The 26,793-nt window shown below is 40.7% G+C and overlaps 1 protein-coding gene across 1 annotated transcript in view; it reads left to right on the forward strand.

Annotated features, from left to right (window-relative positions):
* The window catches only part of srgap3 (SLIT-ROBO Rho GTPase activating protein 3), a 71,723-nt gene that overhangs the window by 35,743 nt on the left and 9,187 nt on the right, over positions 1 to 26,793 (forward strand). Inside the window, exons 4-15 of the mRNA XM_004068545.5 lie at positions 474 to 536; positions 9,955 to 10,140; positions 14,449 to 14,577; positions 17,292 to 17,513; positions 21,298 to 21,399; positions 21,872 to 22,069; positions 22,240 to 22,324; positions 24,041 to 24,068; positions 24,968 to 25,070; positions 25,703 to 25,763; positions 26,202 to 26,279; positions 26,376 to 26,510. Coding sequence (XP_004068593.1) covers positions 474 to 536; positions 9,955 to 10,140; positions 14,449 to 14,577; positions 17,292 to 17,513; positions 21,298 to 21,399; positions 21,872 to 22,069; positions 22,240 to 22,324; positions 24,041 to 24,068; positions 24,968 to 25,070; positions 25,703 to 25,763; positions 26,202 to 26,279; positions 26,376 to 26,510 — 1,390 coding nt within the window. The remainder of the gene's footprint in view (positions 1 to 473; positions 537 to 9,954; positions 10,141 to 14,448; positions 14,578 to 17,291; positions 17,514 to 21,297; positions 21,400 to 21,871; positions 22,070 to 22,239; positions 22,325 to 24,040; positions 24,069 to 24,967; positions 25,071 to 25,702; positions 25,764 to 26,201; positions 26,280 to 26,375; positions 26,511 to 26,793) is intronic.

The following is a 26,793-nucleotide window of genomic DNA, read 5'->3' on the forward strand; positions in this document are numbered from 1 at the left end:
TTTGTTCTTCTCTGGCTTTTTAACTTCTATTAGCTTCGTGACATATTTGTATGCATATTTTTTATCAGTTCTTACATTTTCACATGGTATTTCTTATCTGTGGTTTTAAGATGACTTATGTGTTGATGTGGACAACACTGTTGTGAACAATTGTTGCAGTTGCACTGACTGTGAAAGATTGTAGTGATGCAGCAAACAGCTGGTTATCAGAAAGTATTGAAATTTTTACAGCAAAAGTTTGACATGTGACTTTGCAGCATCTCTAGCGAAAGCGGTTCTGTTAGCAGTGACAGATGAGAGGCTGTGGAAGCAGAATCAGATTCATCTCCTGTAACTCTTCCTGTGCTCGTCTATGCTGGACTTTCAGAGATTTTTCTCTGTCTTCTCACATCAACAGAATTGGTTTGAGTTTGCCCCAACAGGATGGGGCTTTGTTTTAGTAGCTCACTGTTTTTTTTCTTGCTGCTTTTCAGAGTAAGGACATTGGGATCCAGATGCACGAGGAGCTGGTGAAGGTGACAAATGAACTCTACACTGTGAGTAATACACTGCATTTTCTGCGGGTCTCTAAAAACCTCTCACTTAGCTTATCTAATGTCCTCTTTCTTTGCTCTAAGTTCTTCAGTTCTTCTTTTTCTTCTTGATGTTCCTTTTTTTTTTTTTTACATTTTTACCTTTCTGTCCTTATAGCTTCCAACAGCCCTTATATAGGAAGACGATTAAAATACAATTTTTGATTGCAAGTGTTAGCTTCTTTTATGCCAAAAAGTGATGTCAACTTCTTTTTTCTTTCTGAGTTGGTCATTACACTGATAGGTAAAAATGTTTAGAAACTACTTCAACTCATTGAGGAATAAATGAGTTGAAGCGCTTTGTTCAATTGTTTGAAAAGTTTAAGGGCTTTATAAATAAAGGTGAGGATGGTAATTATTCAATAAACACCATTGTTCCTCAGAATATTCTTTACTCAAACCTTTCAACTGTTTCAGTGGAATAGAAATGTGTCAGATGTGAGAGCTCTGTCTCCCCCTCTGGTCACCGGCGGGAACTGTCTCCTGAGTTCTTACTGCACTACAGCTCCCAACATCCCCAGCGCACACTTCCTGGATGCTACACATTCATTCAATCAACCACAGCAGTGCGAAGTATTGTTTGTGCGACTCTGCCTTCATTACCGAGCGTTATATCTGGACCTGATCTTCTGTCTCCTAACCCTGACTCTGTTTGCCTGCCCCGACTCTCGCCTGAATTCTGACTACTCCGTCTCTCCTCTGATGATCTCGTGCCTGTTAACGACTCCTGCCTGGCTGACCCTGATTTAGCTCCGTGGACTTATAGCTGAGCTAATAAACCTGCTGCATTTGGATCCAGCCGTCTGCCTGTTCTTGTGACAAAATGAAACAGGGACATGTGGAACCGTTTCTGCAGATCACTTCCACATGTGGAAGTTCACCTCTGATCCAGGACAGGACTACAAAATACCTGCTGTCAGAGATTCACATAACTTTGTCATGTCGTCGAGCGTTTTTCATGACAGCTTCTACACGGAAAACAAAAACCATTACATTTCCACAACTATAAACTCTTGGGCCACACCGTCCAGCTCCATTTTGGTTGCAGTTTCTGTCTTTTTATTTTTTTTTATTTTAGAGCAAATCTATTCAATAGATTTAGCTACTCTTTAAGCTTGCATTTCCTGAGTGTCAAACGGCTGCCTCCCAAATGTTTTAAAGGGCCTATATATCATGCAATATCAACTTTTTTGAGCTTTTAAGTGAATTATAATGTTAATTCATTGTTATAGAATAACCACAAGCGAAAAGTGGTATTTTTATTTTTTATTTTTCCTTTTAAATCCTGCTCTCTGTTCACCAGCCCCTCCCAATCCTTACATTGTTATGTAGATGAGTGAGAAACCGCCCCTTCCAGGAAGAGCCCGCACTGTCAACACCGCCCCCAGGTTAACACACGCCCACTTTCTGTGTGGAACTAGCGGTGATCGGCTATACGCTTTCATTTCATATACACAATGTGCACGTCCATCTTTGAACACGGTCAGATGTTGTTTTCGCGGGCGAAACGCAGACAAGGCGCTGAGGCCAAATCAAGCTTTATTTATATAGCACTTTTACTACATAGGTCTCTCAAAGTATAAAAATATCATCAAATTAAAAAACAAAATGACAAGACAAACGAATATTTAGTTTGAAACCTGCACAAACCTGTTTTTTCAATCATTTTACGTAAAAATGGTAAGTCGGATACTGGATGATAATTGTTATATTTGTATGGATCTAAATTACTCTTGGTCCAAAGAGGCCTCACCACTGCTGTTTTAAAGGCTTCAGACACCTGTCTGACGAGAGTCATTTACAATATTTAATAGAAGTCTTAAAATGTTTTTAACAGTAATGTGGGGATTGGGTCTAAAAGGCAGATGATTGGCCTTAACTAGGAGAAAACTTGACCAAGTGCCACAGCATCAACCAGGACAAAACTTTCTAGTGTTTTCTCTGATAAATGCAATGCTATAGATTCATTCAAACCAACACCTTTTTGAGTTAAGAGACTAGATCTAATGGCATTGATTTTAGATTTTTTCTTGAAGTAGTCTGTAAAACTCTCACATGTAGCATCCGATGCTGCTATGGAGGACCTCTGAGAGTCTCTTTTAGCTAGAGTGTCTATTGTTTTAAAGAGAACTTTAGGGTCATTTTTGTTTTGTATAGTTAAGTTTGAGAAGTGGAGGGTTGTAGCTTTTTTATTGCATGACTGCACATCATTTGCTGTTCTTTAGAAATTTTGCGATGTACAGTTAATTGCGTTTATCTCCACTTCCTCTCCGCTCTCCTGCATTCACGTTTCAAGGCTCTGATTGCTTTGTTCCTCCAGGCTGCTGTAGCTTTAGTTATCAAAGGTGATGGGCGGCACCCACATGGAGAGAAAGGCGGAGCCTCAGAGATCAAGTTGTCTTACTTCTGGGTTGGAAGATGAGCCCACAGAAATAACAAATATTTCATTAAAAATGGTTCTTTAGTGTGGGTTATATGTTACAATATAAATGGATATAACTTATACTGAAAGGCTTAAGAATAGCATGATATAGGCCCTTTAATGTAAAAGGAAAATGAATGGTCTAATAAGTCTATGAAAACAACAATGATGTATTTTCTAATTGTCAATAACAGACAGCACAACACCTTTCCTGTTCGGAAACTCTTACATAACTTTAAACCAGCCCTCAGTGCCAAATCTAGAAAAGCTCCAAGCCACTTTATGAATCTCCTGTCCCTTTGGGTGAGCCGGAGGAGAGCTCAGAACTGTCTCACACTGCTTCATCTCTGCCTCAGTCAGAACACCTTATGTCTGTGCTGGCTTCCTCCCATAATTCAGCTGTCTATGCATTTAGATAATACAGAAACTTTTAAAGTTTAGGGAAATCATTTGTAAGTTCTAGTATGTGCTAATGCATTATAGGTTTGAGCACTTTTGCACTCCCAGCAGTCTTTATTGGGTATCATTGCAGAGAGTTATTCCCTCCGTCTACTTCCACTCTGGGTTTCAGGTTAAATCTTGAAAATAGTTTTGTTCCTTTTCACTATTTCTGGTCTTGTCATAAAACTCAGAAGGTCCCTGTTCCCGTGCTCCAGTTGACCCCTGAGCCAGCTGTCTGGCTGTGGAGTTAAATGTTCAAGATAAGCCCAATTCCATTAAATGTGATGCAGATTGTGGGAGTTTTTAGGGCTCAAAGGTGGAAGGAGAAATGCTGAATGAACATGAAAATTAGCTCTGTCATTTCAAAGCAAATTACCTTTTAAAAACAGACAATATTCTTAATACTGTGCCACACCTGTGTTAAATAACTGGATTGTGCATTTGGGAGGGTTGTTTCTTTTAAATTAGTTTGTGTAAAATCCCAGCTGAAGGTGAAACGCATTATTTTGATTAAACCCAACTCAATCAAAAGCAGTAGTTAAACTGTGCTAAAGTGACTAATTTGATTGTGTGACCTTGTGGGGATTGGATTTTAGAAAAAAAAACATTTTTATAGGCGTAGCTCTGAATCGCAGCTGTAGTTCAGATATTGTTCAGATATTGTTTGAGGTGTGATTCTGCAGAGCAAATTAAAAAAATCTTTTGTCAGTGATGTGCAGCATGTCAGTCACTTCCTCACACTGTTTTCAACAATATGATTTAGTGAAATCCTGTTTTCTTGGCTTTTGCTTGTGTTAATTTCCTGCTGCACGGCCTTAATATCCCTCTGGGGATCAACAAATATTCATTTTATCTCATCTTTCTGATCTCTGCTCTTCAGACTCACATACGGCTACATTTTCTTTTGTTTGCAACGGCTCTGACTCTGATCCTCTGTGCAAATGGGAAAAGTTTTTACTGCTACTTTTCATTCTTACTTAAAATGCATCATTTATGCCATGACTTTGTCAAATTGATCAAGTTTGCGGACGACACCACCCTCATCGGGGTCATCTCTTACGATGATGAGTCTGCCTACAGGAGGGAGGTGGACCGGCTGGTGTGGTGGAGCTGAACACCCAGAAGACAGTGGAGATGGACTTCAGGAAAGTCACAGCCTCCTCACCCCCTCTCACCCTGATAGACACTCCCATCACCACAGTGGACTCTGTCCGTTTCCTCTGCACCGTTTCCTCTGCACCACCATTACTCAAGATCTCAAGTGGGAGCCGTCCATCAGCTCCCTTCTCAAAAAGGCCCAGCAGAGGATGTACTTCCTGCGGGGAGTTGAAGAAGGCCCGGCTGCCGGCCTAGATGATGGTGCAGTTCTACACGGCCATCATAGAACCCATCCTCACCTCCTCCATCACCGTGTGTTACGCTGGAGCTACAACCAGGGACATTAACAGACAGCAGCGTATTGTGCGCTCAGCTCGGCTGCAGGTCGGATAGGAGCCGACCCTTCTCACCCTGGACATGGATTACTTGAACTACTCCCTTCAGGCAGGAGGCTAAGGTCCATCAGGACCAGAACCTCGAGACATAGGAACAGTTTCTTTCCCTCTCCAGTCAGACTCATGAACACCTTGTAACTCCTCCCAACTTAAACATTTCACTTATGTTCAGTCACCAGTCCACTACCTGCACCTTCTCCATCCACAGTTTGAACTATTGCACCTTTATTTATTGCTCTATCCTTTATGTTATGTTTCTTTTTTTTCCCTCACTGTTGTTTATTTTTGTGATTTTTAAGTGTTTTATGTCGCACATTAGGTTGTGAAAATTCCCTGTTCACTGAAAATGGCAATAAAATACTTGTTGAATCATGAGACTGTACAAGGGCTACATGTGGTTGAATACGCCACATCATGTAGACCTTAGAATGCCAGGGGGTCGTCTCGTACATATGCTGCAGGTTTTTGGGTCTTCCGGACCTATGGAGGGTCGTAGAGAGGAAGGGCTACATCTTGAGAGGAGCACAGGTGTGTTTTGCAGTTCCGTTGAGACTTGTGCAGCAACCTCAAGGGCGGTCATAAAAATTGGAACGTACCGTCATTATATGGCGTTTCACGGCTGCCATTAATTGAACAAATGCAAAGATAACTGAGGGATTGTATCCAGGAACTGAGTGAGCGAACCTACAACTGGGCAAGCGCAATGCTAACCGAGTGACCCCGCATTTTACAACTGCACGGTTGCAATCCTTGCTCCTGAGTGCTCGCTTCAGTCTTTCGCGCTTGCTGGGTTTGGGCGTGGTGTTCAGGGGGTGTGTTTGTCACTTGGGGCGGTAACCTTTCTAGTTGATCTGATTGGCCAAAATTTGCATGTCAAAATTATCGAGTCAGCGGCGCGGGACTTTAGTTTTTTAAGAGCTTTACTAGAGAGAAAAAAACCGTGGATGTAACATGGAGTAAAACGTTAATGAACGGCCAATAACAAGGTAAGAAAGTGCTGTAAGTTTTTCTCATGTATGTATTAGCATGTGGTTAACAAATGCTAACAATGGAGCAGCATCTCACCCATGTAGTATAAAATTAATCTTTGTTTTACTGCTCAAGTTTTGATTATTGGTTTGAAATTTTGTTTCATTTATTATCCTTTTTTAATTTTTGTATGTTTGTACATACAGTTACATCTTTTTGTTCGATAGTTACATGGGTGTCTTACTTAACTTTTGATTCCGGTCCCCCTCCGATCATCAACCCAGGTCTGGAAATGAGGTAAAGCTTATGTAATGAAGGAAAATAGATCAACAACAGTGAGATGCTGCTCCATTGTTAGCATTTGTTAACCACATGCGCTTCCTGTACTATGAGTTGTGTAGTAGCTCTGTCTTGGGCACACTAAAGTGTACGTGTATATTTATCTAATAAAGTGATTTTCACATGACAAAACCTTACAGCACAAATAAACCCGCTGCATTTTCTTACATTGTTCTTGGCTGTTCGTCAAAGTTTTAATCCATGTTACATCCACAGTTTTTTTTCTATTAAAGCCTCTAAAAGATGAAATTCCCGCCCTGCTGCCTCGCCACATTTGACATGCGAAATTCGGGCAATCAGATCAACCAGAAAAGTTACCGCCCCTAAGTGACAAATACACCCCCTGAACACTGCTCGCAAACCCAGCGAGCGCGCAGGAGCGCCGTGCAGTTGCAACCGTGCAGTTGTAAAATGCGGGGTCGCTCGGCTAGCATTGCGCTTGCGCAGTTGTAGGTTCGCTCACTCAGTTCCTGAATACACTCGCTCAGTTATCTTTGCGCTCGTTCAATTAATGGCAGCTATGAAATGCCATATCATTGTGCGTGTGGTAGGTTTATTCTGAAGTATTTAAAAGAGAATGGAAGTTAAGCGCACTTATGATGTACAGGTGATCATGTGGCTCTATGCCACACTCTAGTCGTTACTGAGGGCCAAGCACTAGCTCCATATTAACCACGCAATGCTGCTCGCATGGGGTGTGCAGGTGATACGGAAGTTCCCGTAGGACGACCACACAAACTACACTCTGATTGTCTAATTTTTCTTTATTTCTAACGGTCAGGCTGCATGCAAGAGATGTGCGGTGCTCAGGTTTCAAGATGGTTGGAAAAAAAAAGGAAAAACCTGTATGACAGTCTTGCATCTCATCTACCTCACCCTTACCCTTACATGTTGCTTAAGGGCTCACAGCATATCTATAGAAAGAATGAGGGTGTGTAATTTTGCTCCACAGGCTCACCGGGTGGTCTGTGGTCGTAAAATGTTTCACTGCAGACACCCCGTATCCACCCGTTAAGGCAGATGCGACTAGGGCGTTAGGTTTAAATACTTTGACTTTACCAGAAACTTGCCACAAAAGGATTATTGTCCTATTTTCTGGTACCTGGTGGCCAAACGGCTGTCAGGACTTTTTATTTTCTGCTTTTTTTGGACAATGCAATGACTGTAGAGGCTAGTTTTACATACTTATAGTTGATGGAGAAATTTCTGTGGACAATTGTTTTATTGGATTGTGTGTCTTTGTTTTCCTTACCAAAAAAAAAAATACAAAATTTCGGGATCCTTTGAAATACTTTCCCTTGTATGGTATCAAAGGTTTTGCATCTCTGCAAAGCTCGTTGATTTGCATCTGTTTAGATGGACGATACAAATAAAGCAGCAGTATGCTGTCATATACTGGTAAAAAAAAGCCATTCTAGAGAAAACAATTTTTATAATTGAAGCTTAACCATTTGTGGGATAGCATACTTTTATTTTTATTTATTTTTTTAACAAAACAGCATCTTGAAAGCGTTTATTCGATCTTAATTAGAACTAAACATACATTTATCTTGTTGCACACCTGCTAATGTCTGCATTATATAATTCTATGTCATCGACAGACTATAATCCTTCATATTGTATTATTCAGTTTATTAATGAGGTTTATGTACCTGTGGGATGATAATTGTGCCACTGCTCTTCCCCTTCCTGTTTTGTAAATGATATTTGCGCCATCCTGAACTCTGAGACAGTGAACTACATGGGCAACATTGCTTTTAAGGTGGTATTTATTTCCAGTTTTAGTGCCTCTGCAGGATCTGTAAAGATTCCTTCCAGCGCAGGAATGAACTTCTGCGGGTGACGTTGCTGTTAAATATTACCGTCACGTGGCTGGAGCTTTGCAGAAAATTACAGATGTGACTGACCCAGCAGCAGGTTTCCATGTGCAGCTTGCAGATAAAAGGAGCCCTGCTGTTTAAGCACAGCACCACGAGAGTCACACTTGTTTGATCACAGGAGACAAATAAATGGCTGTTTATGCTGCCTGTCACACTTCCTGAGGTGTTCATGGAGAATCGTCTCCGGGTGTTTGAAGGTGCTGCTCAAACATCTGGTCTTTCGTTTACAAGTTTAGGATTAGCCTCTGAGAGGAGAGCTTTTCAGCGAGCATCTGTGACGGGTTAAGGGGAACTTCTGTCTTTTGCAACAGGAGTTTTCTGTCACTTCAGTCCTGCCATCAGCTTGTTGAACGAGGGGGTGTCGGTGTTTGAGTACCCAGGAGATGATAAAACTGAAGAGGGTGCTGCAGAGAATGTAGCAACAGAGGTTCACAACAAGAAAGCATGCATATAAATAATGAATTGCCTTTTTAAACACAATTGAAATGCTCAATGTGGAACCAATCATTTTTCAGGGAAAATAAACCTCAGATGAGGACTTGCTTCAGTTTTGCAGATCAGTCTGCAGATAATGATCTCAGTTTTGCACCTTCACTTTCCTTCAAACTTTCTCAGTTTTTGTTTCGTTCTGTGTGGCCTTCTAGGATGAAACTGGAGTTGGAAAGGCAATTCATCTCAGTGTGAATCATTTTTTCCAAAAATTGGAATTTCATGAAAAAGTATATTCTTTCCATTAAAAAAATAATGTTCATAGAATATAGATTCAGGGCCCACTGTTTAATGTTTTAAGCATTGATTTATTTTTTACATAATACGAGGTTCCAGCTCATAAAAACCAACAAAAACTGGATTTCAGAAAAATAGAGAACTGTGGAGAAATAACTATTTACTTCTCGTGTTTTGCAAAAAGACGAGGGAGGGGCCAGGTCCTGCTGGAAGATGAAATCTGCATCACCATCCAATACCTCAGCAGAAGGAATCATAAGGTCCTCCAGAACATTCTGCTAGACTGTTGCAGTGTTGCTGGACTGAAGGAAGCAGAGTTCACCCACACCAATGCTGAACATTGCAGCTCAAATCCTGACTGACTGGAGAGATTTCACTCTGGACCTCCAGCAGCTCGGGTTCTGCACTTCACCAGTCTTCCTGCAAACCCTTGGAACTTGATTCCTTAATGAAAGGCACACTTTTCTTTCTTCAGAAAACAGGACCTTGGACCAGTGGCCAACAGTCCAGTCCTTCTCCTCATTGGCCCAGTTGAGACCTGTCCTCCATTGGTCCAGGCTCAGAAGTGTCTGGACCTAAGGAACCTGACAGTTGTAGCCCGTCACCTGAATGCGTCAGAATGTTGCTTTTTTAAAGCGGTTCCTCCTCCTCAGTTCACTCTTTCTGGAGGTCTGCAGGTTCTTGACTCTTGTACTTTTGATCATTCGATGAAGCCCACGGTCGTCTCTTTTGCTGCTGCATCGTCTCCTGCCACATTTTCTCCTTCCATTCGACTTTCCGTCGATCTGCTCGGACACAGCACTCTGTGAACAGCCAGCCTCCTTAGCTAGGAGCTTTTGTGGGTAACCCAGACTGTGGAGGGGAATAGTGATGGTCTTCCAGCTGGTTGTCAAGTCTGAAGTCATCCCCATATTGAACCAAACTGAGACAATTGAAGCAAACTGAACCAATTTAATGACCTCTGGGGAGTGAAACAGTGGGCTGCTTGGATTGATCGTATTTCACATTGTTCTGCAGCATCTGCCAGTCTTTCAGAGTTTCAGCACATGAAGCTGCTTTGTCAAATGCAATGATGACAAAGTGACTAATCTGGCATGCCTGTTGTCTTCCAGGTGATGAAAACGTACCACATGTATCACACTGAGAGCATCAGCGCCGAGAGCAAGCTGAAAGACGCTGAAAAGCAAGAGGAGAAGCAGTTCAGCAAATCTGGAGATCTCAACGTCAATCTTCTCCGCCACGAAGACCGCCAACCGAGACGGAGCACCGCTAGGAAGATAGAGAAGATGAAAGAGAAGGTGAGGAAGGCGAGCGCTCCATGTTTTACTTTCACATAAAACTGATGCAACCAACGTGAATGTTGAGGTTTCGGTTTGGTATTTAGGTCAGAATAAATAATCTTCCCGTCAAGGGCTAATATTTATGGGTCTCTGAGTCAATGAGGAAATAAAAAAGGGAAACGTGTGGACTAATAGCAGTGGATTTGTCTCTGCAGCTCTACAGCCAGATGCACTCAAAGTAAAAACCTGACTCCGTCTCTGTCTTATGCAGATTTTTCGTTTCTCTGCCAGAAGTGTCAGGCAGGCTCTTGGTCTCCTGAGCATTGTGTACTTCTGGTGCTACCATGCATTTCTTATTCCGAAGCTTACTCTGGAATTTTTTCATGCAAATTAAGAGGCTCCCATTATCTCCAAGGTGCAGGAAATCAAAATTTTGCCAGGGAGTGTTTTTCCCTCCTCAGGCTGTTAACTTCAGTCACGGCGTCTGCATTTGAAGCCGAAAACACTATTTATAAAGCAGCGTGATTCATATGAAGCTCTTCCTGCGCTGGGATTTCCAGGCTTTTGTCTTAATTAGTCTGTCTGCAAACAGGTTGAAAAATTGTGATTATTTTTTGTGTCAATTCTTAATTATATTGTAAATTTGGCTTCTTTTTAAAGTCTGTTGGTTACTGACTCGATAAATTAGGATTGAACTTAAATTCCAATACTGGGAAGTAATATGGACGGTTTGTCTTAGACACACAGACAAACAAAGTGATTTAAACTTGAAATAATATTCTCTATTTTATTTTTGAGAGTTTTAAAAGGTTTCACTCAAAACTACTGGTTACATGCAAGGATGAAGCTGGTAAAACAACTGAAAGAAGTCTTTATGGTTTCTTTTGTTAGTAAGAAAAGCGGATGGTTTTATTTTGACGCATTTTATTTTTGGGAAATAAATTCAAGTTCATAAGTAGCAACATGCAACACAAGTAGGGCTGTCACAATCTCATCTCATTATCGCGAAATCTGGCCCAGTTAGGTAATTTCAGACCTGATCGGAATTGAGTGTCGTATCCTGATCTGGGATCGATTATTTATGTTACAATTATTTTGATCAGCATTATATATTTCCAAGCTTATTATTTCACATGAATACTCCACTAAATGGAAGTGTGGATCTCATGAACAGATTACAACATTTTATTTTAGTGAAGCGCAGGAGAAAAGTTAGCAAGACATTCACAGATAATGACTTCTGGGATCAATAACTCTTTTCTTTTTTATATTTTATTTTCGTTTTCAAATAGACCAAATTACAGGCAAGCAAAACAAACAGTTTGGGCGCTCTTTAGACCATTACAAAACAGAATGAAAAAATACAAGTAAATAAATAATTGCCAGTTACACTCTATTCAATAATATTTACAGGCCGTCCAAATAGGGCATAAAGAGAAGAAAGAAAAATGCTGTCTCAATACAGAGCTAAATTATTGTAACTTCCTGAAAGTGATTTAGAGAGTTTATTGTGAACATTAACTGAGGCGCTCCTGACATGGTGAATTTTTTCCATGTGGATGAGAGAGCATGTCAGCGAGCCACACTTTAAAGTATGGAGAAGCCGTAGACTTCCACTCTGGCAAAATTTGTCTTTTTGCAGTCATCGACCCAAGTTCTAGTGGCTGCTGCATTACAGTCGGAATAGCTCTGGTACGTATGCAGCCAAAGATGGCGAGCTCTGCATCGAGTGGAATAAAGCAACCATGGGCTTTGGAATACCAGTCAAATATTCTGTTCCAAAAGCCAGCCAATGAGAGACAAGACCAAAAAGCATGAACCAATGTGCTTTCAGATATTTTACCTTTATCACAAATGGGAGTAATTAAGGGATATATTTTGTGCAATCGTACTTTGGAATAGTGGAGCCGATGGATGATTTTAAATCGTGTCAGTAGGTGTCTGCTGTTAACAGAGCAAGAGTGAATCTTGGATAAACACTTTTCCCAAATGGATTCTGATGTTTCTCTGTCCATCTCCTCACTCCAAGCATCTCTCATTTTTGTCGATTTCACCCTGGTGCTGTCATCAAATAAATGCACTATTCTAGAAACCAAATGTCTGGAGCCAGGGGGACTTTTGAAGATGTCATAAAGATCATGTTCAGCTGGAAGATCTTGAAATAGTTTAATTTTGGACTGCAAGTAATGTCTAATTTGTAAGTACCTATAGAAGTGTGAATTGGTAAAGTTAAAGTTTTGTTTAAGTTGATTAAATGATGCAAATGTGTTTTCTATGTTCTTCAGGTTTAGTGAAACCCCTTTCATTCCATTCCTGATACAATTTATCATCCCAAGGAGGCAAAAAAGAGTGATTATGGCATATTGGTGACTGAGCAGAAATGTCCGGCAAAGAAAGAATGCTTCTAACTTGATTTAAAATGCGCACCGATTGTTTTAGGACAAAACCCAGTTTTCGGAGAGATTCCGCCCTCTCCAGTTTGGAGAAGAGCAAAGCCTGTAAACATGAGAAATCTCCCACTCCGCCGGCCCCCCATCTTAACCAGTGATGGGATCAATTGTGTCTGGCGGTCCCTGCTGGCAAAACATCTATGCTCTGATATTGGCAGCCCAGTAATAGTGTTTGAATTCCGGTAGGCCAAGACCTGCTTCCAAGTTGGATTTTTGTAAATGTGACTTTGAGATTCGAGCATTTTTATTATTCCAGATATACAAAGTGATGATTGAGTCTAACTCCTTGAAGAAAGAGGCTGTGAGGTAAATAGGGAGATTCTGGCAGAGATACAGGAATCTAGCTAGAGAAACCATTTTTATAGAGTTTATTCGGCCGATCATGGATAAGGGAAGAGTCTTCCAAGACTCAATATTCTGCTTTAATTTTGATAAAGATTTTGTGAAATCTAAGGTAAAGATTAATTTAGGCTCTTTGGAAATATTTAGGCCCAGGTAAGTGAAATGGTCATGATGTCTGTCTAAAATGTCTGATGATATTTTAAAATGAACATTTTGAAGAGAATTTGGTGGATAAGTTGTAGATAAAGTCATTAATTCGCTTTTAGTCCAATATATTGTGTACCCTAAAATTTTGCTGAAAGATGTAATCAAATCAATAAGGAGGGGCACAGACTCCCCAGCATTCTGCAAGTATAGCACTACATCGTCTGCATACAAGCTAATAACAGTTTCTGTTCCTCCAACCAGAAGGTCCTGGATATGTGATCAATAACTCTTTTAATAAATGTTTAAATACGACTGCAAGTGTCTCTATTGGTTTGGCTTAACGCAACCAAGGACATTCAAAGAGATAAAAAAAACAACCTAAAATTTAAAATTTAAATGGGAATTAAATGGAGAGATTGCTGCCAAGGGACCGTCTACAAAGTGCAAAAAATGATTAAAAAAATCAATAACAACTGAAACTCATAAATGGTTAGATTGATATGAACTTTTCCTATTGCTAGTTGTTGTTGCTGGTATAACAACAACAACAATTTTGGATGAAAGTCATCTTTCATTTTTGATAATTTTAACGAAGATGTGAATCCCATCTGATCAAAAATGTTCAACAGCTCTGAAGATACTAGAGCTACCATCACCAAACGTCTATACATAACTAATTATCACCTAATTTTATTAGTTCATAGTTAACTATTTGGTCTAGGTAATAGTTGCTCTGTTTTTACTCGATTGTTCAAGCTACTTCACAAAAGTGCTCTGTTTCCGTGTGAATTGATAAGAAAAGTTTTTTTTGGCATTTGTTCATTTTTTGATTTGATTTGATTTATTGATTAATTCCAAGCATTGTAGTCAATGCAATAAAGAATCTACACAGATTTATCAAACTCATTACAGAAATGATGAAATGCATAGATAAAAAAAAAACAGAAAAGAAAAAAAGACACTTACATCTCATTTGGTAAATTAAATATAGTGATCATTAACTTAAAATCAAGTAGAGGTTTTTTTACGTGTTATAAAAGTATCGGATCGGGAATTGGTATTGGGATTTTCTCAAAATCAAATGGAGGAATCCCAAAATGCCAACAAATTCCTTGAATGCTATCTCAACCGTGCAGGTTAGGACTTCCTGTGTAATTGCCGTTGTGCTCATATCTGGTATCAAACGCAAGATGAGATTCTACATATACAGTATATTACTATAGTGGCAGCTTTCCAGTGACCCATTTAACTGCCTGTCATTTCTACCTGCCTCATGATTTGGGTATGTCACCATTTCCACCCCTCCCATATTCCCCCACTGCTTGAATTTCCTCTCGCTGATGTTTTCTTTCTTTTTCATCTGCTTTGTCACATTTCTCCTCCTCAGAGGCAAGCCAAGTATTCAGAGAATAAGATGAAATGCACAAAAGCCCGGAACGACTATTTGTTGAACCTGGCAGCAACAAATGCCGTGGTGGCAAAATATTACATCCACGACGTCTCTGATATGATCGATGTAAGTATGAGCATGTTTGCCTCTATCTCTCTGCTGGGATCTCTGATGTTGATTCAACTCTCAGGCGCCGTCACTTTTCTCACCATCTGTTCCTACGGTACCTCAGTCCCTCCTGGCCCATTAGCTGTTTGTTTTCCAGTCGCTCTGTTGGCTCAAGGAAATATGGTCGCCCCCTTTTTTTTTAGGTAATAAGGACTGCAGAACAAATCCCATCATGCCGGAGACGGACTGATGCTGACAAGGAAATTTGCAAAACCCAGCAGTTTCAAGCGTTCATTTGTTTTAATTGAAAACTAAATATAACCGTCGTCTTCTTCTGTGTTTCCCTTCTTGATGTTGTTTTCTGGAGCCTTGCTGGGACAAACATTGAATGTCCTTGCAGTCATCTGCACCTCATCAAGTAAAACATATAACCCAAGGCACAAACACACAAACGCAGCGGCTGTGCTGCCTTTCCTTTAATGTTTCCTTACGTCACATGTCTAGACTGTGATTTAGGAATCTGGTGTTTTGTTGTGAAGAGACAGTTTACTTTGGATTACATTTCAAAAGAGAATTAATTTCCAGTGATTCTTTTTACGATTTTTTCCCCCAGGCAAAATAATTTTTCCTTCATGGAATAAAACATTTTATTTTAGATTGCTTTCTGCAATTTCAACAGAAATCCGCATCGAGTAGTTTAAAAAAAAAGGCTTGTTAAGCAAAGCAGGGATGAGTGAGAGTCAGGTGAAGACAGAAATCTGCCAGAGGCTTTGTTTATGCAGGGATGAGCAGAGCGAAGGCAGATGATGCTGAGCTTTGACCTCCCAGCCTTCACTCACCTGTCAGCCAACCAGCAGAGAAACATGAAGAGGAAATGAAGAATGGAGCTCCATCGCATCGGACTCATTCTATAATTAATGTGCTGCTTTGTGTATTTCCAGTTTTATGGAATGGCTCTTAAAGTTGTCAGTATTTCTTCCTATGCCGTGTTAGGTTTTATTTGTTGTTGTTTGTCAGTGTGTTCTGCACAACTGTAAAGATTAAATTAGTTTGCATTTTTCACAGAAGCATCTTAAGCTATATTTACATGACAGAACAACAGCAAGTGTCTTTCATCGCCTCAGCTTTGGGCTCTGCAAGAGCCACAAAGTGACACTTCTGATGAAAAAAACACCAAGACGCTGGTTGTTTACAGAGTTAGGATACTCTGGGGATTTTTGATTAGAATTGTAGTTTATTTCATGTTTTCCTTTTATTAGTATTTAGATTTCCTCTCATAGTACAAACCAAATACAATTCTATATAAACAGTTGAATATAACAAGTCTGCTGTAAAGGTTCAGACCAAACAAATGAAGAAATCTTCTTGCACTGGGAACTTCAACAGTGATTTATTCTCTCACAACAACCTACATCCACATATGAAAGCTATTTCCTCAAAAATGACTTTTGATCATAAAATTGGACATTTCCTCCAGTTCAGACCAAGACCAGACATCTAGCAGTTTAGGAAAGAGAGAAGCAGACATTTGTTTCAAAATTTTAATCCTTTTGTTTCAAATGGTAATTTTTGTGACTTGATAAAGTGAAAAAGGAAAAGAGAATGATTGAGTTGCTTTTAAAGACCCACTTTGAAGAAAATGGTGTTTATGGTGTTTTTAACATGTTCTTTTGGCATTTTTATGATGATGGAGGACATTTATAAAGAACTCCTGTCGCTCAGCAGAAACTATGTCCTAGAAAAACGACCCAGGTTTTTGGATTTTAGCAAATAACAACAAAATCATGATTAGAAGACTACTGGGTAGCTTTTTAAATAAATGACAGGATTTATGAAAATTATGGACTTATGTGTGGACTTTGGTGAACTTCAAACCTGTTATTGCTCCACATCGGGGGCAATAATGCGGCCTTGTTTTTGTGCCATTTGAATTTGGAGCTTTTGTCTCAAGTCAACTATGAATTTGTAAATTTAAGATTTTTCAGGCCATTCAGGTCCTTTTTTAGGCAGCTGGCATCCTCAATAACTAATTAAGTAAATAAGATGATTTGTGCTTCTGCAAGGGACAGAAAGTTATGTAACAATGTTCTTAAGCTAAATGAATGAAATTTGTGCCAAAAATTCTGCTTCCTCTCGATTGATGCTGGTTCACAGATAAACCAGGTTTCTTCCTAGAAAATATTCAGATTTACTACTTTTGGATTCGAGGCTATTTAGCTAATTTGAGTTCTGCAGTCGGGCGTGTGCACAACTTACAGAGAGCATTTCCTCTTTGCCAAATAGCTTTAAAGAGCATTCACTTAGTGATTTACAATTCAGCCAGCTGCCTTAAGCTCTCCATAAACCTTCTCACTACTATCCACATCCTAATTAGGTTACTTAATGCATTTCTGTTTGATAAGGCTCTGTAATTATCTCTGCTTTCCTACTGTGCTAACTCCTGTGACTGTGGACTCTGCTTTCAAACCAGTAAAATGTAGCAGGAGTTACAGTGTTTTTAGTCATTTAGGTTGGTAATTAGATGTAAAGTTGTTCAGACTTGTGCATATAAAAATATTTTATATTTTTCTTGTGAATAACAAGATTTGCTCTAGCTTAATCATAAACCAAGCTCCATTTCAGTCATTCCTCAACGTTTCTCTGCCTTTTTTTGTTTATAAGCCTGATATTCAAACCTTTGTCTACCTCTGGTGTTATTCAGGGTATTTCCTCTTTGTGCCTTTTGTCCACAGTGCTGTGATCTGGGCTACCATGCCAGCTTGGCACGCACTTTCAGGACCTATCTGTCTGCAGAGTACAACCTAGAGACATCCCGCCACGAAGGCCTGGACATCATCGAGAATGCAGTTGACAACCTGGACTCCCGCAGTGACAAGCACAAGATCATGGATATGTATAACCAGGTGTTCTGCCCTCCGATGCGATTTGAATACCTGCCCCACATGGGAGATGAGGTAACAGAATATGAACGTCTAGTAGGTCTAAACCAGAAAGGTTTTTGGTGGCGCCCCCTTGCATCGCAGGAAACAGTGCACATATACTCACAAGAAACTTAATAACATGGTCAAGGCATTTTTTGATTAAAATAATGAAAAAGAATGAAAGAAAATTATTAAAAAGTTGAACATTTTTTTTAAATTTTAAATACAATATACAGTACAGACCAAATGTTTGGACACACCTTCTCATTCAAAGAGTTTTTCTTTATGTTCATGACAATGAAAATTGTAGATACACACTGAAGGCATCAAAACTGTGAATTAACACATGTGGAATTATATACATAACAAAAAATTGTGAAACAACTGAAAATATGTCTTATTCTAGGTTCTTCATAGTAGCCACCTTTTTCTTTGATTACTGCTTTGTACACTCTTGGCATTCTCTTGATGAGCTTCCAGAGGTAGTCACCTGAAATGTTTTTCACTTCACAGGTGAGCCCTGTCAGGTTTAATAAGTGTGATTTCTGGCCTTATAAATGGGGTTGGGACCATTAGTTGTGTTGTGCAGAAGTCAGGTGGATACACAGCTGATAGCTGATAGATACTAATTAGACTGTTAGAATTTGGATTATGGCAAGAAAAAAGCAGCTAAGTATAGAAACACAAGTACCCATCATTACTTTAAGAAATGAAGGTCAGTCAGTCCAAATAATTGGGAAAACTTTGAAAGTGTTCCCAAGTGCAGTCACAAAAACCATCAAGCGCTACAAAGAAACTGGCTCACATGCGGACCCCCCAGGACAGGAAGACCAAGAGTCATCTCTGCTGGGGAGGATAAGTTCATCCGAGTCAGCAGCCTCAGAAATGGCCGGTAAACAGCAGCTCAGGTTAGAGAGCAGGTCAATGGCACACAGAGTTCTAGCAGCAGACACATCTCTACAACAACTGTTCAGAGGAGACTGTGTGAGTCAGGCCTTCATGGTAGAATATCTGCTAGGAAACCACTGCTAAAGAAAGGCAACAAGCAGAAGAGACTTGTTTGGACTAAAGAACACAAGGAATGGACATTAGACCAGTGGAAATCTGGGCTTTGGTCTGATGAGTCCAAATTGGAGATGTTTGGTTCCAACCACCGTGTCTTTGTGCGACGCAGAAAAGGTGAACGGATGGACTCTACATGCCTGGTTCCCACCGTGAAGCATGGAGGAGGAGGTGTGATGGTGTGGGGGTGCTTTGCTGGTGACACTGTTGGGGATTGATTCCAAATTGAAGGCATACTGAACCAGCATGGCTACCACAGCATCTTGCAGCGGCATGCTATTCCATCCGGTTTGCGTTTAGTTGGACCATCATTTATTTTTCAACAGGACAATGACCCCAAACACACCTCCAGACTGTGTGAGGGCTATATGACCAAGAAGGAGAGTGATGGGGGGCTGTGCCAGATGACCTGGCCTCCACAGTCACTGGACCTGAACCCAATCTAGATGGTTTGGGGTGAGCTGGACTGCAGAGTGAAGGCAAAAGGGCCAACAAGTGCTAAGCATTCTGGGAACTCCTTCAAGACTGTTGGAAGACCATTTCAGGTGACTACCTCTGGAAGCTCATCCAGAGATTGCCTAGAGTGTGCAAAGCAGTAATCAAAGCAAAAGGTGGCTACTATGAAGAAACTACAATATGACATATTTTCAGTTGTTTCACACTTTTTTGTTATGTATATAATTCCACATGTGTTAATTCATAGTTTTGATGCCTTCAGTGTGAATCTACAATTTTCATTGTCATGAACATAAAGAAAACTCTGTGAATGAGAAGGTGTGTCCAAACTTTTGGTCTGTACTGTATATAGCTTACCGTATATAATAAAGCATGTAAACAAATGACATTAACTTGTAAAAATGAGATATTGAAGAAACAAGTAGTTACCAAAATAGGATACATTTTTTTAATTAATTTAATATTATGTTTTTTTTATGATCTTACACAAACAAGGTGGTGTTTCGCTACTGCCTTAACTTGAATTACTTAAAACATACACCAACACATCCTCCTTAATCTGACAAAACCTGCTACAGCTTTCTTCTTCAGATTTTTCTTACTGCAAACTCAATTAAAACATCTTCATATGACAACTGTTTCGAGACCACATGGTTTACACTTATGATGGCAAGTCCACTGAGAGGTTCTTGCATCGTAGTAGATTTCAAGTCAATTTTAATTCTTCTGACAGGCTGACCCAAATGCAGGACTAGACAAAAAGGTTGAGGGAAGACACAGAGTTCTTTTAATAACAGAAAACACCACTCTTGGTGAAAAAAACTTCACAAAATTGACAGGACTCGAAAACCGCACGACTACAGCTAGGAAACCAGGACAACAGAACATCTGAAGCAACAGTCCGACACAGAGAGCAGAAACTGAGACACTTAAATAGAGCTCAAACAAATGAACCTAAAGAGCCGGCAGCTGTGCACCAATCATGGAGAGTCACTGACAGGGGGCGGGGCCCTCCAGGGGAACCCACATCCAACCTGCACCTACAAAACACAACAGGTAAAACAAAACAGAGCAGAGCATTTTGACATATTCCTGTAACAGGAAGTGCAGCAGAGTTTCTCAAAGCATTAAGCAATGACCTAATCTGTTAGTGGAGGTGGCCAGTGAGCTATGTCTGTTGGTGGAGCACTTGATGCTGCTGCTGCATCCCTGCTGGGTTGATCTGCTGAGGTGGAGATGACTGAGGATTTTCAGAGGACGAAATGAAAACTTCGGCAGCGCATCTGAGGATAAAAGAGGAGGATTTGACACCAGACTAATAAACATATGATTTCTATAGAATGAAATGAAATAAGAAAAATGAAAAAAAAGAAAAACTATAGAGATACGTGTGCATTGTAGACTATACTGTTATTGTCTCTACATTGAAATGCTAAAAATGCAAAGACTCTGTAAACAGCACTGCGACAGACTGGCGACCAGTCCAGGTTGCCCCTGCCTTCGCCCACAAGTGGCCGGGAAGAAGATGAATGAGTAAACAGCAGTAAAATATAGCATTTGGGAATCTTATGCATAGTGACATAATGATTTTAATACTGATGAAAAGATACATGATCAATGCACTGCAGACAATATCAACTGTAACACAACAAACAGCTACAGACTGTGGAAAAAATGAATGGCATTTTGATTGACTGTAACAAGCTGGTAAAACGTGAGAAAACCACCTCAAAACAGTTAACATCAAAACACCTGATCTAACATTTAAGCATTTGTCTGCAGAAGGTAAGGCAGAGGTTGTTACTAATTACCAGAACAAAATGACCTGAACTGACGTCAAAACTCAGAGCGCACTCACGCTGGCTAATTACTGACATTATGCTAATGGCTAACGTTGCTGTCAGTTGTTCTGCAACAGCAAAATAATATCATTGACTGACTGAAATCATCTTTACTTTGCGTACCTCTGTTTTTTTGCATCTCTCCTCTCCTTTCCTTTTTTCCCCTCTCATGGAAACCTGAAGGTTTTGGATGTGTTGACATTTTAAGTGAGTGAATCTCAACTAGAAAGCAACGACAACTTTGTAGGCTTTGTTATGCAGATAAATTATTGCGGGCTAATACGTTTCTTATTTTGACATAATAATGACAAATTAGTTTTAAGAATAGCAGAGGCATTGATACAGTCCATAAGCGGAGGTTGCTCTTTTTTTTTTTTCTAGCGCCCCCCTTGCTGAAGATGTTCCACATTGATCTGTTTGGTCTCTTTTTTGCCCCCCTTCTCACCTCTCTTTCCCAGGTGTGCCAGGTCAGTGCACAGCAGCCGGTTCAGACCGAACTCCTGATGCGATACCACCAGCTACAGTCTCGCTTAGCAACCCTGAAGATTGAGAACGAGGAGGTGAGGATTTACGATCTCGCAATAAAGACACACAACCCTTTCTCTCACTTTGCCCTAAGCCATTGCACCCCAGAAGGACAAAATACCAAAAAAAGACAGACCAGGTCACCATCTGCTCCCATTGCAATCCTTCTCCAAGCGCCCACACCCTGCAGGAGATGACAATACTTGTAGATTGCCACATTGACTGCAATGTGTGTGCTATGCTTTCAGATATAAAATTGTTTTTGCACCATAAAGGGAGGAGGCTACAGATCTGTCTCTTCACTGCCACCTTGTGCATTGCATTTAGTTAATTAGTACAAATGTCATGTCTCAAGCAAAACGAATCAAAAGTCAAAATGTTTCTGGCAATGTGGACCTACACTGCAGACTGGATTCAGCATACATTCAGATTACATTATAACACTGCAGTTTATTTGTCGGAATGTCCTAAATAAAAATGTCTGTATCCTTTCTAAAACCTGTCCAGGTGAGGAAGACCTTGGATGCCACCATGCAAACTCTGCAGGACATGCTGACAGTGGAGGACTTTGATGTGTCAGATGCCTTTCAACATAGTCGCTCCACTGAGTCCATCAAGTCTGTGGCCTCAGAGTCCTACATGAGCAAGCTCAACATAGCAAAGAGGAGGGCCAACCAGCAGGAGACTGAAATGTTCTACTTTTCAGTGAGTTTGTCTCTTTTGGCTTGAATGCCGCTGGACTTTATGCCACTGGAAATCTTTTGAATTCAGAAAACAAAGTGACACAAAAAATCGGACTGTTTGGTTGGTTGGTCTCCAGCTTTTATTCCTGCTTTAATATAGTTTTTTTATTTTATTTTCATCACTCTATCTAGAAATTCAAGGAGTATTTGAATGGCAGTAATCTCATCATTAAACTCCAGGCCAAGCATGACTTACTGAAGCAAACACTGGGGGAAGGTAAGGAGCTTTTTATTTCAGTTTCCTGCCGTGGTTTATTTTTAAGAGCGTACTTGACTGTGACCGCTGTTATTTCTATCACCAAAAGTCATCTTTTAGCTTTGTAAAAATTTTATTTGCAGAGCAGCTGTGGTCCAGGTCTTATCTAAATATAATTCTGAAAAGCATTTGAAATGTACAGGGGAAAGTGGGGAATAGAGAGCTATTTTTCAAAAGGAGAGTTATCACCTCAAACATCTACTTTGAGGTGCTTGTTCTCCTTTGTGTGTATCTACCCTGGGTTGGGTATTATCTGGTTAGTCCATAGATGGTGTTACCAAAGAACGGGTTTCCATTAAAGGATGGAGGAGAAAAGATCTCCTTGGCTCCACCTTTTCCCTCAGGAATGCCGCACCTCCTCAGCCGTGAACGGTTTCCGCCCAATCAATCAGCTGGACAAACGAGGGCCGTCTCTGCAGCTGCTCCTGCATCAAGGGTTCCCCCCTAAAATGAAAAGGCCCAAGTCGTAGACAGCTGATGCCTCGAATCAGTCACCCAACTCCTGAATATTTATGTCCATTTCATTCCGCCTGAGGATTTATTTCATCGTCCGGACTTCAGGCTGTGCAGGCGATTCACGTGCAGTTGCCAAGCAGCCGTGCATGTGTGCATAAACGCTCACCTCAATGAGCAGCTGAGGACCTTGAAGGCCAGTTTATGCTCCTGCAAAGAGCAGAGCATATGGCGTCTCCAGGTGCCTCCCATGTTTAATTATTCAGGTGATCAATCACTGATGAGTTTCATTCGTTTGTTTATTTGCCTCAAAACACCATGTCTGTGTGTGTGCATGCATGCGTGGGTGTGGCCATGACAGCACGAACAAGATGAGACTGGAAAGTGCCACATGGTGTTTACATCTTGCTGCATGTATTAATAAAATCATAATGTCGTGCTCTGGCAGCAGGAAAGGTGTAGTTTATAGATTAATCAGCCTTGCCTTTTAAATGAAAGCTCATTAGTGTGTTCCTGGAGATGTTTTCTGTAGAATAATCAAAGTTGGAAGGGCTCGCCGTTCCTCACCTGCCAGCTGCAGACCTGGTCTCATCTGCCAACTGTTTTCTTCAGAACATTTATTTTCATTGATGTTACAAATATTGTAAAGACCTACCGGTAATGTTGGAATATTTTGGGGTTATTCTGTCTTTCTTTATGATCACAACCCTGTTCTGCTGAACTGCCCTGTTTTGGCTGACAAAGAGTCTTCATAAAGACACACATCTTTGAACGGTGGAACCAGGATGCCGTGTTCTGCATAGACTGTCTTTGTGCAGGTCTCTATGAAATATGTGCATTTGTTGATGGGAACCCACACAATTAAGAGAAGCTCAGTGAACCGCGTAGGCATTGTTCAGTCTCACCAGTGACAGACCCTTTCCCGCTCCCGTCTGCACATACTGCAGCTGCCAACCCCCAATTTTCTGCTCAGGGAGGAGGTCAGAAGCTGTTGGGGATCCTCTGCATCCCCGGAGGCTCCAGCGACAGCGGCGGCTCCGTGGCTTTGTCCGGTGACCGGTTTTTAGAACATCTCTATTCTGCTCTGCCTCAATTGGGATGTTGTCTGTCCTTATTCTCCTCAGTACAACCCGTCACCGACCAAAGCCGGGGGTGGGGGTGGGTGGGGGTGTTCTTGACATAAAGGCAAAATCAAATAAAAGCTCTTTTATGTTTATTCCGCAGGGGAAAGGGCTGAGTGTGGAACCACAAGGTAAATTCCTGATTACGCTTCTTTTTATCAAATTTGTCACAGATTTTCAAACTAATCAGGTTTGAAACAACTAAAAGGCAGAGCGCATTATTAAAAGCCCACAAATAAACCTACACTGTTCATGAATTATTTTGAATATCTTTTGTCTAATTCCTGTAGGTTTGTGTTGTCATTTAGCATTTGGATTGATTTTTGTGAAGTTTAAAATAAGCAGTGAAAGAAGTATCTATTTTTTGAAGTGTATTGTGTTCTTTTGAATACTTTTGTTGCCTTAAAGCTTTTCAGACTCAGATTTTTCCTGGTTACTGTAGAGCTGGGGGGCTCACACTTTATTGGCATGTGAGCTACTTTTGAAATGATTCGTTCCAAAACATCTTTGAAGCGGATTCAAAGTAATTCAGACATTTTTTTGGAATTACAGTTGTCATTTTTCCTTCTACATCTTGTTGAACTGGACCTGTGTGTTCGTAGTTGCCATGTCAACAATGTCACAGCACACAGTGTGCCGACAACAGGAACGATCCGTCTGCGTATGCATCGCGGTTGTTTTTTGAGTTGATTGACATGTGGCCAGTCGAGGAATGAGAAAGCACATTAGCAGCTACATCCATGGTGACGTGTATATATTTGCAATTTACCAGTCAATGTGATCAGTGTACTTGGTATTTATTTTTTTAACCTATTGTCGGTAATCTGAACCCCGTTGAGGGGGGGCCCCCTGGTTCAGATTACCGACAATAGTTCGGTTTGTTCACAATGAATTTTCAATTAAATGTTTTTACTTTCTTCATGTCTTGACCTTTGATGTACTGTTTAAATCATAAAATGTGTGTTTTGTTATAGTTTGTAGTATAACAGAAAAATTGTGTTTTTGTCCGCCTTTTCCATCGTCTACCCAGGCCCCCAACTCTCCCCCCTAAACCACAGAAAATGCGGAAACCTAGGCCGTGCTCCATGAATTACCATAAGCTGTTTAATGGCAATATGGAGACTTTCATCGAGGTACCCCCTAGTGGAGGTGTATGTCTCAGCAGCCCCCACAAAGCAGGCAGTTATGCCGTTTATAGCCTCTGCCCTCGTCCCGCTCCGTACTTGAGCTTTCCTCCCTCTTCCAGCTCATTTGGCTCTTGATATACCGCCACTTTTTAACCTCTAATCCCTCTGCTTGCTTTTTTTCTAATGGACGCAGCCTGAGAGGAAATCACCTGCCGTTAATTTCCCTGCTGAGTTGACTGTCTGGCTTTTTCTTCTAAATCCAAACAGTGTGGAGAAATGAGAGGGAAACGCAGCAATGTCTATACTCTTACAGTCCCTGTGCTCCGCCTGCGTTAACCTCCTGAAAAGTCGTTTTAACTTTTCTAACTGCAATTCTCTGCTTCCTCTGCCTTGCTTTGCCGTTCTCTGTCCCAGAGGGAGAAGGAATGCCCGTACTCGCATTCAGGTACTGCTGTTGCAGGGGAAAACTAAAACTAATTGTGCTTGAATGGAAGTAACCTACTTTATTTTTCACCGTTTTTCCCATTATCTTTCTTTGCAAAGTTTTAACCAAGCAATTGATGACAATAATTATTGCATCTGTTGATTTATTTTTTGAAATTCATATCTGTTTCCTTTTTTTTTTTTTTGGTTTGTAGGATTCTGGTCAACCAATTCCCCCGGTGGTTGAAAGCTGTGTCAGATATATTAACCTATATGGTGAGTTTCCCCTACTGCTTCTCTGCAAAAGGAGCAGAAAAGAAAGAGTCTATAAACGCCTTTAACCTCATAAGCAGTTGAGTTAGCTGGAGATCACCGTGGAACTCTCTCCTTCCACAAGTAGTTTTAGTAGGTTGCACAGAAAAAGTTCTGCTACATCCAGGCCAGTCCCCCCCAGCTTTTCACATACAGCTTCAGCTTGGTGACTTACCCTTTGGGGTCTTTTTTCTGGATCTACATGCAATGAAAACTGATTAGAATGCTGTAACTGAAACCACATGCTGCAGCCTCAATGAAGGGCCTTCGCCTGAAAGAAACTGCAACTCCCTCCACGATAAGACTGAATTTCCTGTTCCAAACTATGTTTTGGGGGATTTTTATGGGATTTAGATGACTACTGAAGCTCAGGATCAGGACATTGTGGCTCTTTTTCATCAGGATTGCAACAGCAAGGCATATTCCGCGTGCCAGGATCGCAGGTTGAGGTCAACGACATTAAAAACTCATTTGAGAGAGGCGAGTGTGCACAGACGCTGTTACATCACCAACACAACACTGCACATCCCTGTAGGCTTTCAACAATTACTAACAAATGTGTTTCTTCCTAATTAGGTGAAGATCCACTGATTGATGACCGAAATGAGCATGATATAAACTCAGTGGCGGGGGTGCTGAAGCTGTACTTCAGAGGGCTGGAGAATCCTCTCTTTCCAAAGGAGCGCTTCTTGGACTTTATCTCCACCATCAGTGAGTCTATTGAAAACTTTCAAAAGAGTTTTGCTTCTGGCGAGATACAGAAAGAACCAAAATAAAGCGCAAACTAGAATTTGTTTGGAAGTAGAAAGAGACGAGGAGCACCACCCCAGCTTGCTGTGTGCATTTTGTACTCATGGGCAAACGGTGTGTACTTTGTTTGTGTGCGTGCCTGCATGTGCAGGAGTATGGGTGACATCATTTGTCATTTTTTTCATTCTATTTTGAAAGCTGGTTTCTACAACAGAGTATTAGGACCACCGTCATAAATTGTTGT

This window comes from Oryzias latipes, chromosome 5, assembly GCF_053564925.1.
Source record: "Oryzias latipes strain Hd-rR chromosome 5, Olatipes_Hd-rR_3.1".
NCBI lineage: Eukaryota > Metazoa > Chordata > Actinopteri > Beloniformes > Adrianichthyidae > Oryzias > Oryzias latipes.